General features: G+C 46.3%; 1 protein-coding gene across 3 annotated transcripts in view; it reads right to left on the reverse strand.

Annotated features, from left to right (window-relative positions):
* sfi1 (SFI1 centrin binding protein) overlaps positions 1–15,857 on the reverse strand; it is a 209,556-nt gene that overhangs the window by 174,583 nt on the left and 19,116 nt on the right. For all 3 annotated transcript variants that reach the window (XR_011594118.1, XM_070887562.1, XM_070887563.1), the window contains exon 4: positions 50–121. Coding sequence is in view for 2 of the 3 variants with exons in the window: in XM_070887562.1 (XP_070743663.1) it covers positions 50–121 (72 nt within the window). In the remaining variant the exon portion in view is untranslated. The remainder of the gene's footprint in view (positions 1–49; positions 122–15,857) is intronic.

A 15,857-nucleotide genomic window follows, 5' to 3' on the forward strand; every position in this document is an offset into this window, starting at 1 on the left:
CTCATCTTTTCTAAAATCAATCGAAGGAAAGTAAGATTTAGAACCTTACCTAGCTTGGGATGGAAGGATTCTCCCAAATGTCTTCCATATCCACAAATGCAGAAACTTTCTCGCAAGGTGCCTGGGATGAGAACACAATGTTAACACTCGATGTAGTTTTCTTGCAAGGAGAGTAATATCGAATTTTTCAAGCATGAGAGTTTGGACAAAATATTGATCTGGATTGTCATTAATTGAGACAATACAATAACAAGAAGTATTTATATAGCGCCTTTAACATAGTAAAACGTCCCAAAGAGCTTCGCAGGACCATTATAAGACAAATAATTTGACAAAAGATTTGACACCGAGCCACATAAGGAGAATATGGGCAAGTGACCAAAAGCTTAGACAAAGAGTTAGGTTTTAAGGAGTGTCTTAAAGGAGGAGAGAGAGGTAGATAGGCGGAGTGGTTTAGGCAGGAAATTGCAGAGCTTAGGGCTGAGGCAACAGAAGGCGCAGCCACCAATGGTTGAGCAATTATAATTAGGGATGCTCAAGAGGGCAGAATTAGAAGAACACAGATATCTTGGGGGGGTTATGGGGCTGGAGAAGATTACAGAGATAGGGAGGGACGAGGCCATGGAGGGATTTGAAAACAAGGATGAGAATTTTGAAATCGAGGTGTTGCTTAACTGGGAGCAATGTAGGTCAGTGAGCACAGGGGTGATGGGTAAACAGGACTTGGTGCGAGTTAGGATGCAGACAGCCAAGTTTTGGCTGACCTCGAGTTTACGTAGGGTAGAACCCGGGAGTGCGTTGGAATAATCAAGTCTAGAGGTAACAAAGGCATGGATGAGGGTTTCAGCAGCGGATGAGCAGAGGCAAGGACGGAGACAGGCGATGCTACAGAGGTGGAAATAGGCGGTCTTTGTTATGGTGCGGATATGACACCAAGGTTGCGAAAAACAGTGTGGTTCGGCCTCAGATAGATGTTAGGGAGAGGGATGGAGTCAGTGGCTAGGGAACGGAGTTTGTGGTGGGGACCGTAAACAATGGCTTCAGTTTTCCCAATATTTAATTGGAGAAAATTTCTGCTCATCTAGAACTGGATGTCGGACAAGCAGTCTGACAATTTAGAGACCGTGGAGGGGTCAAGAGAAGTGTTAGTGAGGTAGAGCAGGGTGTCATCAGCGTACATGTGGAAACTGACGCTGTGTTTTCGGATGACGTTGCCAAGGGGCAACATGTAGATGAGAAATAGGAGGGGACTAAGGATAGATCCTTGGGGGACACCAGAGGTAACGATGTGGGAGTGGGAAGAGAAGCCGTTGCAGGTGATTCTCTGGCTATGATTAGATAGATAAGAATGGAACCAGGCGAGTGCTGTCCCACCCAGCTGGACAACGGTGGAGTGGTATTGGAGCAGGTTTGAGTGGTCAACCATAACAAAGACTGCAGACAAGTCGAGAAGAATGAGGAGGGATAGTTTACCTTTGTCACAGTCTCATAGGATGTCATTTGTAACTGTGATGAGATCCATTTCAGTACTGTGGCAGGGGCGGAAACCTGATTGGAAGAATTCAAACGGAGTTGCAGGAAAGATGGGCACGGATTTGGGAGGTGATAACACGTTCAAGGACTTTGGAGAGGAAAGGAAGGTTGGCGATGGGGCTGTCGTTTGCAAGGACTGAAGGGTCGACAGTTGTTTTTCTGAGGAGAGGATTGATGACGGCAGATTTGAGGGCGAGGAGAACACTACCAGAGGAGAGAGAACCGTTAACAATGTCAGCTAACATGGGAGCCAGAAAAGGAAGTCTCTTCAAAAAACCAACCCTTGCAAACTGCCGCCCCATTGCCAACCTCCCTTTCCTCTCCAAGACAGTGGTGCTCTGATTGTTTGAAACAAGCCTGACATAATCTCCTGGATCCATCCGCTGTTAACAGCAAGTGGGAGAAAATCCCATCAACTACATTGCACATCATTCATAGATGACATATCAGGATATGGAATTTAGATTGAAAAATAAAAGCATTTGATTCAAAGGGTAAACATTTTGTAACACAACATTATATACTGTAGTTAAGCTATAAAGTTCAAGGGTCCAGGGGGGGGGGCGGGGGGTGGGGCTTGGGGGGAGGTTAGATTGAAAACAGTTAACAGCGATGATGACTAGAGGATCAGTAACTATTTGAAGCATAGTTGACGGACTCCAGATTTTATCCCGTGTGCGCGGACTACCTAACGATAGGTATGCTACAAATTGGCCTCAGCATTCCTGGCATAGGGAGGGGAAAATTAGCCTCATCACTGTCCAGAGATCCCTGCTGGAAGAGGGTATTGAGGACAGCACTGAAATAGAAATGCCTTACTGAGACTTAATTTCAAAACTTGCATAACTAGCCATTTGGGCAACATGTTCGGGAGGGGCAGAGTTATGACCAGCACCCAAGAAACCACCTCTACCCGTCAAGTCTGAGTCTGGTGGGTGCTGGCATGCTGTTCAACCATGGAATAAATTGCAGCCAAGCCCGATTTCGTCCATCTGATGTCCACACACGTTTTCTTGCAGGGGGGTTGCAGAATAGCCTTCGGAGACAGCAACCGTAGATGAATTTTTCCCCTTTCTGTGCAAAAGGCTGTTGCTAGGGAAGCTTTGCCTTCCACATCGCTGGGCCCGTTTCGCTTCGCTGGACTTCGGTGTGCTATCGCTTCGCCCATTTCACTTGGCTATCGCTGAGCCGAAACTCGCGATCCAAAAAATGTATGATGTGCCAGCGATCTTGAAGGAAAACACATCGCCAAGGCTGGAACATCACCCATTTTTTGGGCGATGGCTAGCAAAGTGGAAAGTCTAGCCCAGGGTTTTTAAGACAAATTGCAATACCAAAATTGCATTTCAAGCCACGATGATCAAACTTGGGACTTTCTGGTCTGATTGGCTTGTGCTATACAATATGACCAAAATCAAAGATGTTTATAATCTGCGGTCTTACCATTCAAGGTGTCGCATGTGCTTATGAGTTGATGTCTAAAATTATAACCCTGCCCTTTTGTGCAAGATTGATACGCAACACTTGAAATTTGGTGAAGGAATTTAGAATTTGAATCTTGACGCCTTCAGTTCCCAATACAATAACTGCATTTTAATACTAGAAATTTATTGAGTAGGATGGGCATTAAATGACAAAACAAATCACAGGAACTATCTATCATACAATATTTTTGACAGAGACCTAATAAATGTAGAACCGAATTTTCTGTTCTTCAACGTATGTGCCATAAAATCAGGTTAAGGATAGATTTGAAGAGGGCCTATAATGGTGGCAGGCCCTTTGATCAAAATCCGAATCAGTCAGAAGTTAGAAAGAAGAAAGGCCCTCTGGGCTAATATATTGTGGCCAATGTGATAGGATCCAGGTGGTGAAAGAAAACGTATAGCTGGAGAGAGCTTTGTGCAGGATACAGTCGATTACAAAGTCCAAGAGAAACCAGGCCAACACACTTGTCTGAAGTACTAACTACTCAACTCATCGGGTCTTTTTTCCAAGACATCTATATATTGGATATGGTTATAATTCAACTTCTGATCATTTCATAGAACAGAGATTATAGCACAGAAGACCATTCAGCCCATTGGGCCTGTGCAATGGAGCTATCTGCTCTACCTCATTTCTATGCTTTTCCAACCGTACCTTTTAATGTTTATCCTTCAAGTGTTTATCTAATCCCTTGAAGATAACATTAGTTACTTGTGCTAATGCATTTCATACTCTAATAATGCTCTGCAGCAAAACAATTTGATGCTTCCTTGTTAGTGATTCAACCAACCAATGGAAATAATATTCCATTACCCTGTATTTACCTTTCAAATCTTCTTGAAGCCTGTTATTAGACCTCTCAGCTTCTTCTGTTCCTATAAATACAACCCTAGTTTTTTGTCTCCTATTATATCTGCATCTTCCCATCCCTGGTATCCTAGTGAATCTACACTGAGTCTTTTCCATGGCTTGAATATCCTTTTGATAACGGAGTACCAAAAACTGCACAAGTACTCTAAATAACCACTTGACCTAATGGGCTCAATTTTCCCCAAGCCCGTCTTCTGGCGCATTGCCAGAGTTACATCGGGTTTTCTAGGCCAGAAATGTGCCAGAAATATTTTGCCAAACTTTCCCCAATGTATAATTCGAATTTGGCGCCACGCAGCGTGTCCAGTCACTTCGGGAGCTGTCTGCACCAAAAAACGAAGCTGCACCTTCTGAGCATGCACAGAAAAAAAAAGTTAAATTTTTGACGTCGTTCCAATGGACGCACATGCTCAGTACAGCTCGGATTTGGCAATCTGCCATTTTTAAAGAGCCAGTTGTGCGTGTGAGGAGTGCTGTGTGTGAGCATTGGGAAAATCGCAGCTGGAGCAATACAAGATGCAATACAGTGCAAGGACCAAGAATTATTTACAGGAAGAAGTGGAGACACTAGTTACTTTGATTGAGAACAGATGGCAGGAGCTGGACACCAGCAGAGGTCACATAAAAGTTCCACCCAAAGAAATTGAACCAAGTTGCAGAAGACAGAAAGAGACAGTTTCTTAAACAATAAGGGAGTAAACGGTTATGGAGAGCGGGCAGGAAAGTGAACCCGAGTCCATGATCGGATCAGCCAAGATCGTATTAAATGGCAGAGCAGGCTCGGGGGCCGTATGGCCTGCTCCTGCTCCTATTTCTTATGTTCTTACGTCTTATATAAGATTACTGTGCACTGGTGACCACCAGTAATCATGGGGGATTTTAACCTACATATCGATTGGTCAAATCAAATCACACGGGGTAGCCTGGAAGAGGAGGAATTAATAGAATGCATACGGGATTGTTTCTTAGAACAGTATGTTACAGAACCTACAAGGGAGCAAGCTATCTTAGATCTGGTCCTGTGTAATGAGACAGGAATAATAAACGATCTCCTAGTAAAAGATCCTCTCGGAATGAGTGATCACAGTATGGTTGAATTTGTAATACAGATTGAGGGTGAGGAAGTAGTGTCTCAAACGAGCATACTATGCTTAAACAAAGGGGACTACAGTGGGATGAGGGCAGAGTTAGCTAAAGACTGGGAACATAGACTAAACGGTGGCACAATTGAGGAACAGTGGAGGACTTTTAAGGAGCTATTTCATAGTGCGCAACAAAAATATATTCCAGTGAAAAAGAAGGGCGGTAAGAGAAGGGATAACCAGCCGTGGATAACCAAGGAAATAAAGGAGAGTATCAAATTAAAAACCAATGCGTATAAGGTGGCCAAGGTTAGTGGGAAACTAGAAGATTGGGAAAATTTTAAACGACAGCAAAGAATGACTAAGAAAGCAATAAAGAAAGGAAAGATAGATTACGAAAGTAAACTTGCGCAAAACATAAAAACAGATAGTAAAAGCTTTTACCGATATATAAAAAGGAAAAGAGTGACTAAAGTAAATGTTGGTCCTTTAGAAGATGAGAAGGGGGATTTAGTAATGGGAAATGTGGAAATGGCTGAGACCTTAAACAATTATTTTGCTTCGGTCTTCACAGTGGAAGACACAAAAACCATGCCAAATATTGCTGGTCACGGGAATGTGGGAAGGGAGGACAATCACTATCACTAGGGAGGTAGTGCTGGACAGGCTAATGGGACTCAAGGTAGACAAGTCCCCTGGTCCTGATGAAATGCATCCCAGGGTATTAAGAGAGAGGGCAGAAGTTATAGCAGATGCATTCGTTATAATCTACCAAAATTCTCTGGACTCTGGGGAGGTACCAGTGGATTGGAAAGCAGCTAATGTAACACCTCTGTTTAAAAAAGGGGGCAGACAAAAGGCAGGTAACTATACGCCGGTTAGTTTAACATCTGTAGTGGGGAAAATGCTTGAAGCGATCATTAAGGAAGAAATGAAGAAATAGCGGGACATCTAGATAGGAATAGTGCAATCAAGCAGACGCAACATGGATTCATGAAGGGGAAATCATGTTTAACTAATTTACTGGAATTCTTTGAAGATATAACGAGCATGGTGGATAGAGGTGTACCGATGAATGTGGTGTATTTAGATTTCCAAAAGGCATTCGATAAGGTGCCACACAAAAGGTTACTGCAGAAGATAAAGGTACGTGGAGTCAGCGGAAATGTATTAGCATGGATAGAGAATTGGCTGGCTAACAGAAAGCAGAGAGTTGGGATAAATGGGTCCTTTTCAGGTTGGAAATCGGTGGTTAGTGGTGTGCCACAGGGATCGGTGCTGGGACCACAACTGTTTACAATATACATAGATGACCTGGAAGAGGGGACAGAGTGTAGTGTAACAAAATTTGCAGATGACACAAAGATTAGTGGTGAAGCGGGTTGTGTAGAGGACACAGAGAGGTTGCAAAGAGATTTAGATAGGTTAAGCGAATGGGCTAAGGTTTGGCAGATGGAATACAATGTAGGAAAATGTGAGGTCATCCACCTTGGAAAAAAAAAACAGTAAAAGGGAATATTATTTGAATGGGGAGAAATTACAACATGCTGCGGTGCAGAGGGACCTGGGGGTCCTTGTGCATGAATCCCAAAAAAAGTTAGTTTGCAGGTACAGCAGGTAATCAGGAAGGCGAATGGTATGTTGGCCTTCATTGCGAGAGGGATGGAGTACAAAAGCAGGGAGGTCCTGCTGCAACTGTACAGGGTATTAGTGAGGCCGCACCTGGAGTACTGCGTGCAGTTTTGGTCACCTTACTTAAGGAAGGATATACTAGCTTTGGAGGGGGTACAGAGACGATTCACTAGGCTGATTCCGGAGATGAGGGGGTTACCTTATGATGATAGATTGAGTAGACTGGGTCTTTACTCGTTGGAGTTCAGAAGGATGAGGGGTGATCTTATAGAAACATTCAAAATAATGAAAGGGATAGACAAGATAGAGGTAGAGAGGTTGTTTCCACTAGTCGGGGAGACTAGAACTAGGGGGCACAGCCTCAAAATACGGGGAAGCCAATTTAAAATAGAGTTGAGAAGGAATTTCTTCTCCCAGAGAGTTGTGAATCTGTGGAATTCTCTGCTCAGGGAAGCAGTTGAGGCTAGCTCATTGAATGTATTCAAATCACAGATAGATAAATTTTTAACCAATAAGGGAATTAAGGGATATGGGGAGCGGGAAGGTAAGTGGAGCTGAGTCCACGACCAGATCAGCCATGATCTTATTGAATGGCGGAGCAGGCTCGAGGGGCTAGATGGCCTACTCCTGTTCCTAATTCTTATGTACCACGAGATTTGGAGGCCTGTGTGAAAAGAAATGGCAGGACCTTGGTCAAGTAGCTAGTGTAAGTAATATTTTCATTTATTCAATGGAATTGCAATTGTAAATGTGACCAGCTGTATATGTCCCACCCTCTCTAAAAAGTTGCATTTTCCTCTTTGCCGAGGAAAGTGGCACATAATAAAAGGGAAAGAACTCGAACAGGAGGAGGCCCAGCAAATCTGCACCCACTGACACCCTTGGAAGAGAGGGTCGCTGCTTTGATGGGTTCTGCCTGGAAAAAAACAATCAGTACTGCACAAGCTGGGCCCACACTCGAGGGAGAAGGTAAGTCCTGCAAATTCATCGTGGCCCTTCAAATCAGCCTGCTGCCTGGCCTGCGATATGTGAGCCTACTCATGCCACCCACCCTGCCCCCTCCTCTGCTGCTAACCATTTGTCTGTTCTGTAATCTTTTGCAGAACTTGAAACCAACCCTGACAATGCAGAAGATTATTCAGACAAGGATGAGCCTGAAGAGGAGAACATCTTCCAATCCAACCCTTCAGACCAAGAACATGGGGGTGAGGGGATGGAGCTAGATGAAGCACTGTTGTACTGACTTTGGAGGAGGTGCCGCTTCCGTGACTAGTGGCTTGAGTGTTGGTGGGACATTCCATAGTTTCACACCTTCCGAGGTTGCGGGTCCCAGTGGTATGGTGCAGCGAGGCACACCCAGGGCCCCACCGTCCCAGGCTGCGGATCCCAGTGTTAGGGTGCGAGCCACACCCGTGGGAAGGAGAGCTTGACCACGCTCTCCTGAGGTGCAGGATCTAACAGATGTGGTTCAGATGATGTCACTGAATGCGGAGAGCATTGACCTTACCCGATCACTGCTGGACACCATCAGTGGGGTGAGTGATGAGTTAGTGGGACTTTCGGGAGAAGAAACAGCAACGAAGCGAGAAATGGGAATGAGGGATGGTATGTTGGAGTTAGCTACTGCAATAAGAGAACACGCCCAGATCCCGCGCCCATTGACAGAATCAACTGTCACTCCCACTCTAATCCCCACACCAGCCTCTGAAAAGCCCCAAGCCAGGCCCTCCACATTGCCTCCTGGGCCCTCCAACTTGCCGCCTGATGCTGACGCCCCCCCACCCTCAAGAGGTGTGCAGTACCCGAGATGTTAGAGAATAAGCTTGGTACCAAGCCCAGAAACACTGCGCCATCGCCTGCGGGCAGGGGTAGTGTCCAAGACCAAGCGCAGCGGGCGGCCTTACAATAAACAGGTGGAGAGATGGGTGGTGCAGCCTTTCTTTGCTGCTGCTGTTATTATTATTGTTCTAAAATTAAAAGTTTTTTGTAAGTTATGTAAATTTACAAGTTTGTGAATTTGAAGAGTGATCTTAAAGTAAAGTTTGATACAAGAATAATTTTATTCAGTTAAGTACATTGTAAACTTTTAAATAAAATATATTTTTCATTAAAATTGAATCATGTTCCATTAACACAACACAACATTACGGAACAGCTCCAAACAGCAAACATATCCATGTGGAATAGTTGTTGCTGAGCCCTCAGGCATCAGTAAAGCATTCACGGATGAGCTGTTGGTGCAAGGCTCGAGCAATCGTTAAAGGGGCACGATGGCCCGCCGTCGTGCTCCGGCCTCAGGCACTTGCATGGCTTCCTCATCGTCGTCCTCCTCCTGCTCGTCACCTGCATCTTCCACATCATTATCATCAGCCACCGCAGGTGGGTCTTCCACGACCAGCTGCTGCTGCCTCATGATGGCTAAGTTATGCAGCATGCAGCACACAACAGTAAACTAACTGACAATCTCAGGGGAATACAGCAATTAGCCTTCGGAATGTTCCAGGCATCGGAAACGCTGTTTCAATATGCCAATGGTCCTCTCAATGATGCTGCATGTCGCAATGTGCGACATGTTGTATTGACGGTCAGCTTCCATCTGGGTTACGCGTAGGGGCGTCATGAGCCAGGTGGCGAGACTGTACCCTTTGTCTTCCAGTAGCCAACTCTGCCCTTCTGGCTGCTGCTGAAACATGGCAGATATAACGCTCTCGCGTAGGATGAATGCATCATGGGTGCTCCCAAGTTATCTTGCATCGACTGACATGATATGATGCATGTCGTTACACACGAGCTACACATTAATTGAGTGGAAGCCTTTTCATTTCCAGTCCATCTCAAAATCCTTCAAAGGTGCTCACAAGGCGATGTGGGTACAATCAATGCAGTCCTGTACCTTTGGGAAGCCAGCAATCCTGGAGAAGCCCACACCCCTGTCATGGATTGCTTGGGCGGGGATCTTTATGGAAATCATTCCTCTGCGCAGACAGTGCAGCTGTGACATGGCGAATGGAAACATGTGTTGCATGTTGAGAGATGGCGCACACATCCCCAGTTGTAGCTTGAAACGATCTAGAGACATAGAATGAAAGTGCAGCTGTAACCTTCACTTCAACTGACAAAGCAGTCCTCCTGATGCATTTAGATTGCAGGTCTGGTTTCACCAACTCACAGATCTCGCTTACAACTTCTTTGCGGAAACGCAGCCATCAGGTGGAGGTACAAACACCTGCCTAGATATACCCGAGGTGGGTAAGGCCTCCTGCCCATCACCCTACGGGCTCTGATGTTCCTGATGCGATGAAGTCGAATCAATTGCCTCCTACGTAGCACAATGATGCAGAAGGCTCGCACATGGTATGGCATCGTTAGTATTGCTCCCATACTTAAATTTAACCTTTGAAAGAAGCTCAAAATGGCAGGAAAGCAGGCAGCACAGGTTCGCAGTTGTAGCTCCCCAAGGTCTGTATGGATGGACCACACCCAAAGGTCTTGTGACATCTCCTCTCTCTCACCCCCACCCTGCTTTTACTAATTGGAGTCGTGACTTCTCTCTCTCACTCCCCCCCAAACCTGTTTTGTAGCCGAGCCCAGAGTCCGTGCCCAGGGCCGATTCTGCCGGCCAAACCTACAACCCTCCAGCCCTGCTTCAAGATGTTCGCTGGTGGCGTGTGAGGGAGTTAAAAAATGAGAACACTTCTGAAATCCAACAAATTTACACTTCTCCGGTGACAGGTTTAAAAAAAAGTTGAACTTTATTATTGATTTCAACAGTGTTCTTGACTCCCTACAAAATCTTCAATTTAAAAACAATGGCGTCTTTCAGCGCAGATGTGTGAATGTACGCTGGTTTTCTTAACTCACCAGAAGGTTTTTTGGGACCGGCCAGAGACGCCAACCTAAGGAGGAAAAAATGTTGGCCAAACTGCAACAACTGAAAATACCGGCGCAGACTTGAGGGAACGTCAAAAAAAAAAAACTGGTCTAGAAAAATCGTAACTAAGTCAGTTACGCCGCCGCAGATCGCAGGGGGAAACTTGGAAAAAAATAAATACGCCAAAGAAAACGGCACAAATGACCGGAGAAAATTGAGCTCCAAGATCGGAGTAAAAGATTTCCTCTGTGCACTATGTGCAGCAAAATCACAAACCCATTTACAATGATGCGGGTCAGCAATTGGATGCAGTGGGCAAACGGGAAGATCTCTCCTTTTTGAAAATTGAGGGAAGGGCCAAGACCCATAGTGCAGGACGCCATGGCTGAAAAGAGTAAAGGAGAAACCAGGTGAGCTGAAGATGCAATTGTCAAGGCGACACCACTTTTTAAAACCCTGTGGACTGCAGGAGGAATGGAAACCAGAGCGGGGTGAGTAGTTCAACAGCTTTGTGGTGCCGGAAAAAAAGCAAGTAGGAGCCAGTGCAATGAATCTTTGTTTCAACGCGGTGACAGTGCAGAGAGGAGAAAGGTTAAGAATGCTGTTTTCTGGAGGTTCTCCATTACTATTGAAGTATTCTCCATGTAGTCTGGAGGGAAAATATCTTTACTGGTAATTAATTTAGCCTCACCTCAGGTGAAAAACTAACCAGATTTGAAAAATAATTCCATCTGGTTAGTATAAAGCGCGACTTTAGATTGCATTTCTTGCATCTGACTAGTGGAATTCATCCATAGATGGTGCAATAGAAAAGGCTCAAAATCCAATAAAATCCAGGAAAAATCTGCGCAACCAACATAACTTCACAGATTTCCTTTTATTATTCATTCATTGGATCCATTTTGTAGATGGTACACACTTCGGTGAAGGTGTTGACGATGGTTTGGAGTTCGACCTGCGAGTGTATGCAAATGCAAGCGTCGGGAGTCTACTGTCACAACAAGGGCAGACGTTGATGACGAAGTCCAACACCGCCTTCAATGTGCCAGTGCAGCCTTCGGTTGCCTGAGGAAGAGAGTGTATGAAGACCAGAACCTTAAAACCGGCACAAAGCTCATGGTCGACAGAACAGTAGTGATACCCGCCCTCCCATATGCATCAGTGACATGGACTATGTACAGCAGGCACCTCAAAGCAGTGGAAAAGTTCCAACGCTGCCTCCGCAAGATCCTGTATATCCATTGGCAGGATAGGCGCACCAACGCCAGTGTTCTCGCTCAGGCCAACATCCCCAGCATCGAAGCATTTACCACGCTCGATCAGCTCCGATGGACGGGCCACATCGTCCCCATGCCCGATACTAGACTCCCAAAACAAGTGCTCTACTCAGAGCTCCAACATGGCAAGTGAGCCCCAAGTGGGCAGAGGAAACGCTTCAAGGACACACTCAAAGCCTCCTTGAAAAAGTGCAACATCCCCACCGACACGTGCGATTTCCTGGCCCAAGACCGCTCAAAGTGGAGGAGAAGCATCCAAAGGCACCGAACACCGAGTCTCTTCGCCGGGAGCAAGCAGAAGCAAAGTGCAAACAACGGAAGGAGCGCATAACAACCCAAGCACCCCACCCATCCGTCCCTCCAACCACTGTCTGCCCCACCTGTGACAATGACTGTAGGCCCTGCAGTGAACTCAGTCACCCGAGAACTCAGTGTGGAAGCAAGTCATCCTCGACTCCGAGGGACTGCCTATGAAGGTGGTACACACTGCAGCCACGGTGCGCCAGTGGTGGATGGAGTGAATGTTTAAGGTGGTGGATGGGGTGCCAATCAAGTGGGCTGCTTTGTCCTGGATGGTATCAAGCTTCGAGTGTTGTTGGAGCTGCGCTCATCCTGGCAAGTGGGGAGTATTCCATCATATTTCTGACTTGTGATTTGGTGGTGGAAAGGCTTTGGGGAGTCACTCGCCGCAGAATAGCCAGCTTCTGACCCGTTGTTGTTGCCACAGTATTTATGTGGCTGGTCCAAGTTAAGTTGCTGGTCAATGGTGACCCCCCCCCCCCCCAAGGATGTTGATTGTGGGGGATTTGGCGATGGCAAAGCCATAGAATGTCATGAGGCGGTGGTTAGTCTCGCTTGTTGGAGATAGTCATTACCTGACACTTGCGCGGCACAAATGTTACTTGCCACTTATGAGGCCAAGCCTGAATTTTGTCCAGGTCTTGCTGCATGCGGGCACGGACTGCTCCATTATCTGAGGAGTTGTGAAAGGAACTGAACACTGTGTAATCATCAGCAAACATCCCACTTCTGACCTTATGATAGAGGGAAGGTAATTGATGAAGCAGCTGAAGATTTGGTGCGATAATGGAAGCAAATTTAGAACAGAAGTATCAGGAAAATATTCCTTACACATAATAAATGTTTGCAATAACCTACGCAAGGGGCTAGAGGCAAAAACATTGGGCTCAATTTTCCCCAATGCCGTTTTTGACGTATTTCAAGAGTTACCCCCTTTGTTTTTTGGCCCTGACTGCTCCAAAAAAATAACTTGAAAGTTTCCCAATTTAATGTTTTTGAATTGGCACCACACAGCCTTGTCCTTTAGCTTTGGTGGGTGGAGCCTAATGTCTGTGCTGAAAAAAGGATGCCCCAGCTTCTGCGCATGAGCGAACAAAAATATGATGTTTTTTTACGTAACTGCTATGGGCGCGCATGCCCAGTACACCGTCCGGTCTGCATTCGATCACTTTTAAAGAGCCAGTTGTGCGTGAGAACTGTGAGGACTTTAATTCTCAGTGGAAATATCAGAGCAACAATATGCAATGTGGCTCAAGGACCAAGAATTTCTCACAAGAGGAAGTGGTGGCACTAATTACTGTAATTGAAACCAGCTGACACAAGCTGGACACTAGCAGAGGTCACATAAAAGTTTCACCAAAAGAAAAGAAGAAACGCTGCAACCAACTTGCTGAAGATTACTCTGCAATGGTGACCACCCAGAGGTTTGAAGGCCAGTGCAAAATGGCAGGACCTTGGTCAAGTAGTTAGTGTAAGTAATATTTTCATTTATTCACTGGAATTGCAATTGTAAATGTGACCATCTGTAAGTCCCACCCAGCAGAAAAACACCCTCTCTAAAAAGTTTATTTTCATCTTTGCAGAGGAAGGTGGCACATAACGAGAGAGAACTCAAACAGCATAAGGCCCAGCAAATCTACACCCACTGACACCCTTGGAAGACAGGGTCGCTGCTTTAATGGGTCTTGCCTGGAGAAAAGCAACCATCACTGCACAAGCTGGGCCCACACTCGAGGGAGAGGGCAAGTCCTGCAATTTCCACATTCTGGCTTTGTTAAAAGTTAAGTATTGCTCGGGCTAGCCATGCTTCGGTTCATGGGGATGTCTCTGTCAGCTATGCTTTGGTTGATGCAATGTGCTATCATTCATCGTGGTCCTTCAAATGAGCCTGCTGCCTGCGCTGTGTGAGCCTACTCATGCCACCCTGCCCCCTCCTCTGCTGCTAACCATTTATCTGTTCTGTTATATCTTGCAGAACTTGAGGCCAACCCTGACGAAGTTGAAGCCGATGCAGATGATAATTCGGATGCGGACGAGCCTGAACAGGAGAACATCTTCCAATCCCACTTTCCAGACCAAGAGCATGGGGGTGAGGGTTAGGGAGAGGGGTTGGGGATGTATGAAGCCCCACTGTTGTACTCTGGAGGAGATACTGGTGCCGCCCATTGAGATGCCAGCCTCTTTCCTGAACGGTACGTGTGTTGGGACATTTCATGGTTTCACACAGTCCAAGGCTGCGGGTTCCAGTAGAGTGGAGCAAGGCACACCCAGGGCCCCACCGTCCGAGGCTGCAGGTCCCAGTGGGATGCAGTGAGCCACACCCAGGGTGAGGAGGGAAAGGAGAGCTCAATAACACTCTCCTGAGGTGCAGGATGCAACAGATGAGGTTCAGATGATGGCAATGAGTGCGGAGAGCACTGACCTTATGCGATCACTCCTGGATACCATCACTGGGGTGGGTGATGAGGTATTGGGACTGTCGGGAGAAGTAACAGCACTCTCACGAGAAATGGGAACACTGTCAGTGAACATGAGGGAGGGCAGGTCACAGGTAGGACAGACACTGTTGGGGCACATGAGGGAGGGAATGTCAGAGGTAGCTGCTGCAAGAAGGGAACACGCCCAGACCCTGCGGCCATTGACGGAATCAACTGCCACTCCCACTCCAATCCCCAGACCAGCCTCTGAAGGGGCCCAAGCCGGGCCTTCCACATTACCATCTGCCCCCCATTAAGAAGCGTGCATTACCAGAGACGTTCGAAAGAATAAGCTTGATACCAACCTGAGAAACGCTGCGCCACTGCCTGTGAGCAGGGGTGGAGTCACCAAGACCAAGCGCAGCGGGCGGTCTAAGAATAAGGTGGAGGAGAGATGTGTGCAGCCTTCCTTTGCTGTTATTATTATTGTTGTTACTGTTGTAACTGTTCTCAAATTAAAAGTTTTTTGTAAGTGATGTAAATTTACACGTTTAAAAGTTTGTAAGTGATCTTAACTGAAAACTTTAAAGTTTGATACAAGAATATTTTTTATTAAAGTTAAGTACAAACAAGTGTTAAACTTTTGAATAAAATATATTTTCAATTATAACTGAATCATTTCCATTATTTGTTCCACTAACATTATGGGAACAGCTCCAAACAGTAAATATGGTCCATTTGGAATAGTTGCCGCTGAGCCTTCAGGCAGCAAAGCGTTCGCGGATGAGCTGCTGGCGCAAGGCTCGAGCAATCATTAAAGGGGCACGACGGACCCCCTCCCCTGCCGTCGTGCTCTGGCCTCAGGCACTTGCATGCCTTCCTCGTCCTCCTAGTCATCTGCATCTTCATTATCAACCACTCTCACCTCAGGTGGGTCTTCTACTACCAACTGCTGCTGCCTCATGATCGCTAAGTTGTACAGCATGCAGCAACACAACAGTGAACTGACTGACAATCTCAGGGGAGTATTGCAAGTAGCCTCCGGAATGGCCCAAGCATCGGAAATGCTGCTTCAAGATGCCAACGGTCCTCTATTATGCTGCGTGTCGCAATGTGCAACGTGTTGTATTCCCAGTCAGCTTCTGTCCAGGTTACGCGTAGGGGCGTCATGAGCCAGGTGGCGAGGCCGTACATCTTTGTCTCGCAGTAGCCAGCTCTGCCCTTCTGGCTGCTGCTGAAACAGGGAAGATATAGCGCTCTCGTGTAGGATGAATGCATCATGGGTGCTCCCAGGATAGCGCGCATCAACTGCCATGATGCGATGCATGCCATCACACACACAAGCTGCACATTAATGGAGTGGAAGCCTTTTCTGTTCCTGAATCCT

This window comes from Pristiophorus japonicus, chromosome 8, assembly GCF_044704955.1.
Source record: "Pristiophorus japonicus isolate sPriJap1 chromosome 8, sPriJap1.hap1, whole genome shotgun sequence".
Classification (NCBI taxonomy): Eukaryota; Metazoa; Chordata; class Chondrichthyes; family Pristiophoridae; genus Pristiophorus; species Pristiophorus japonicus.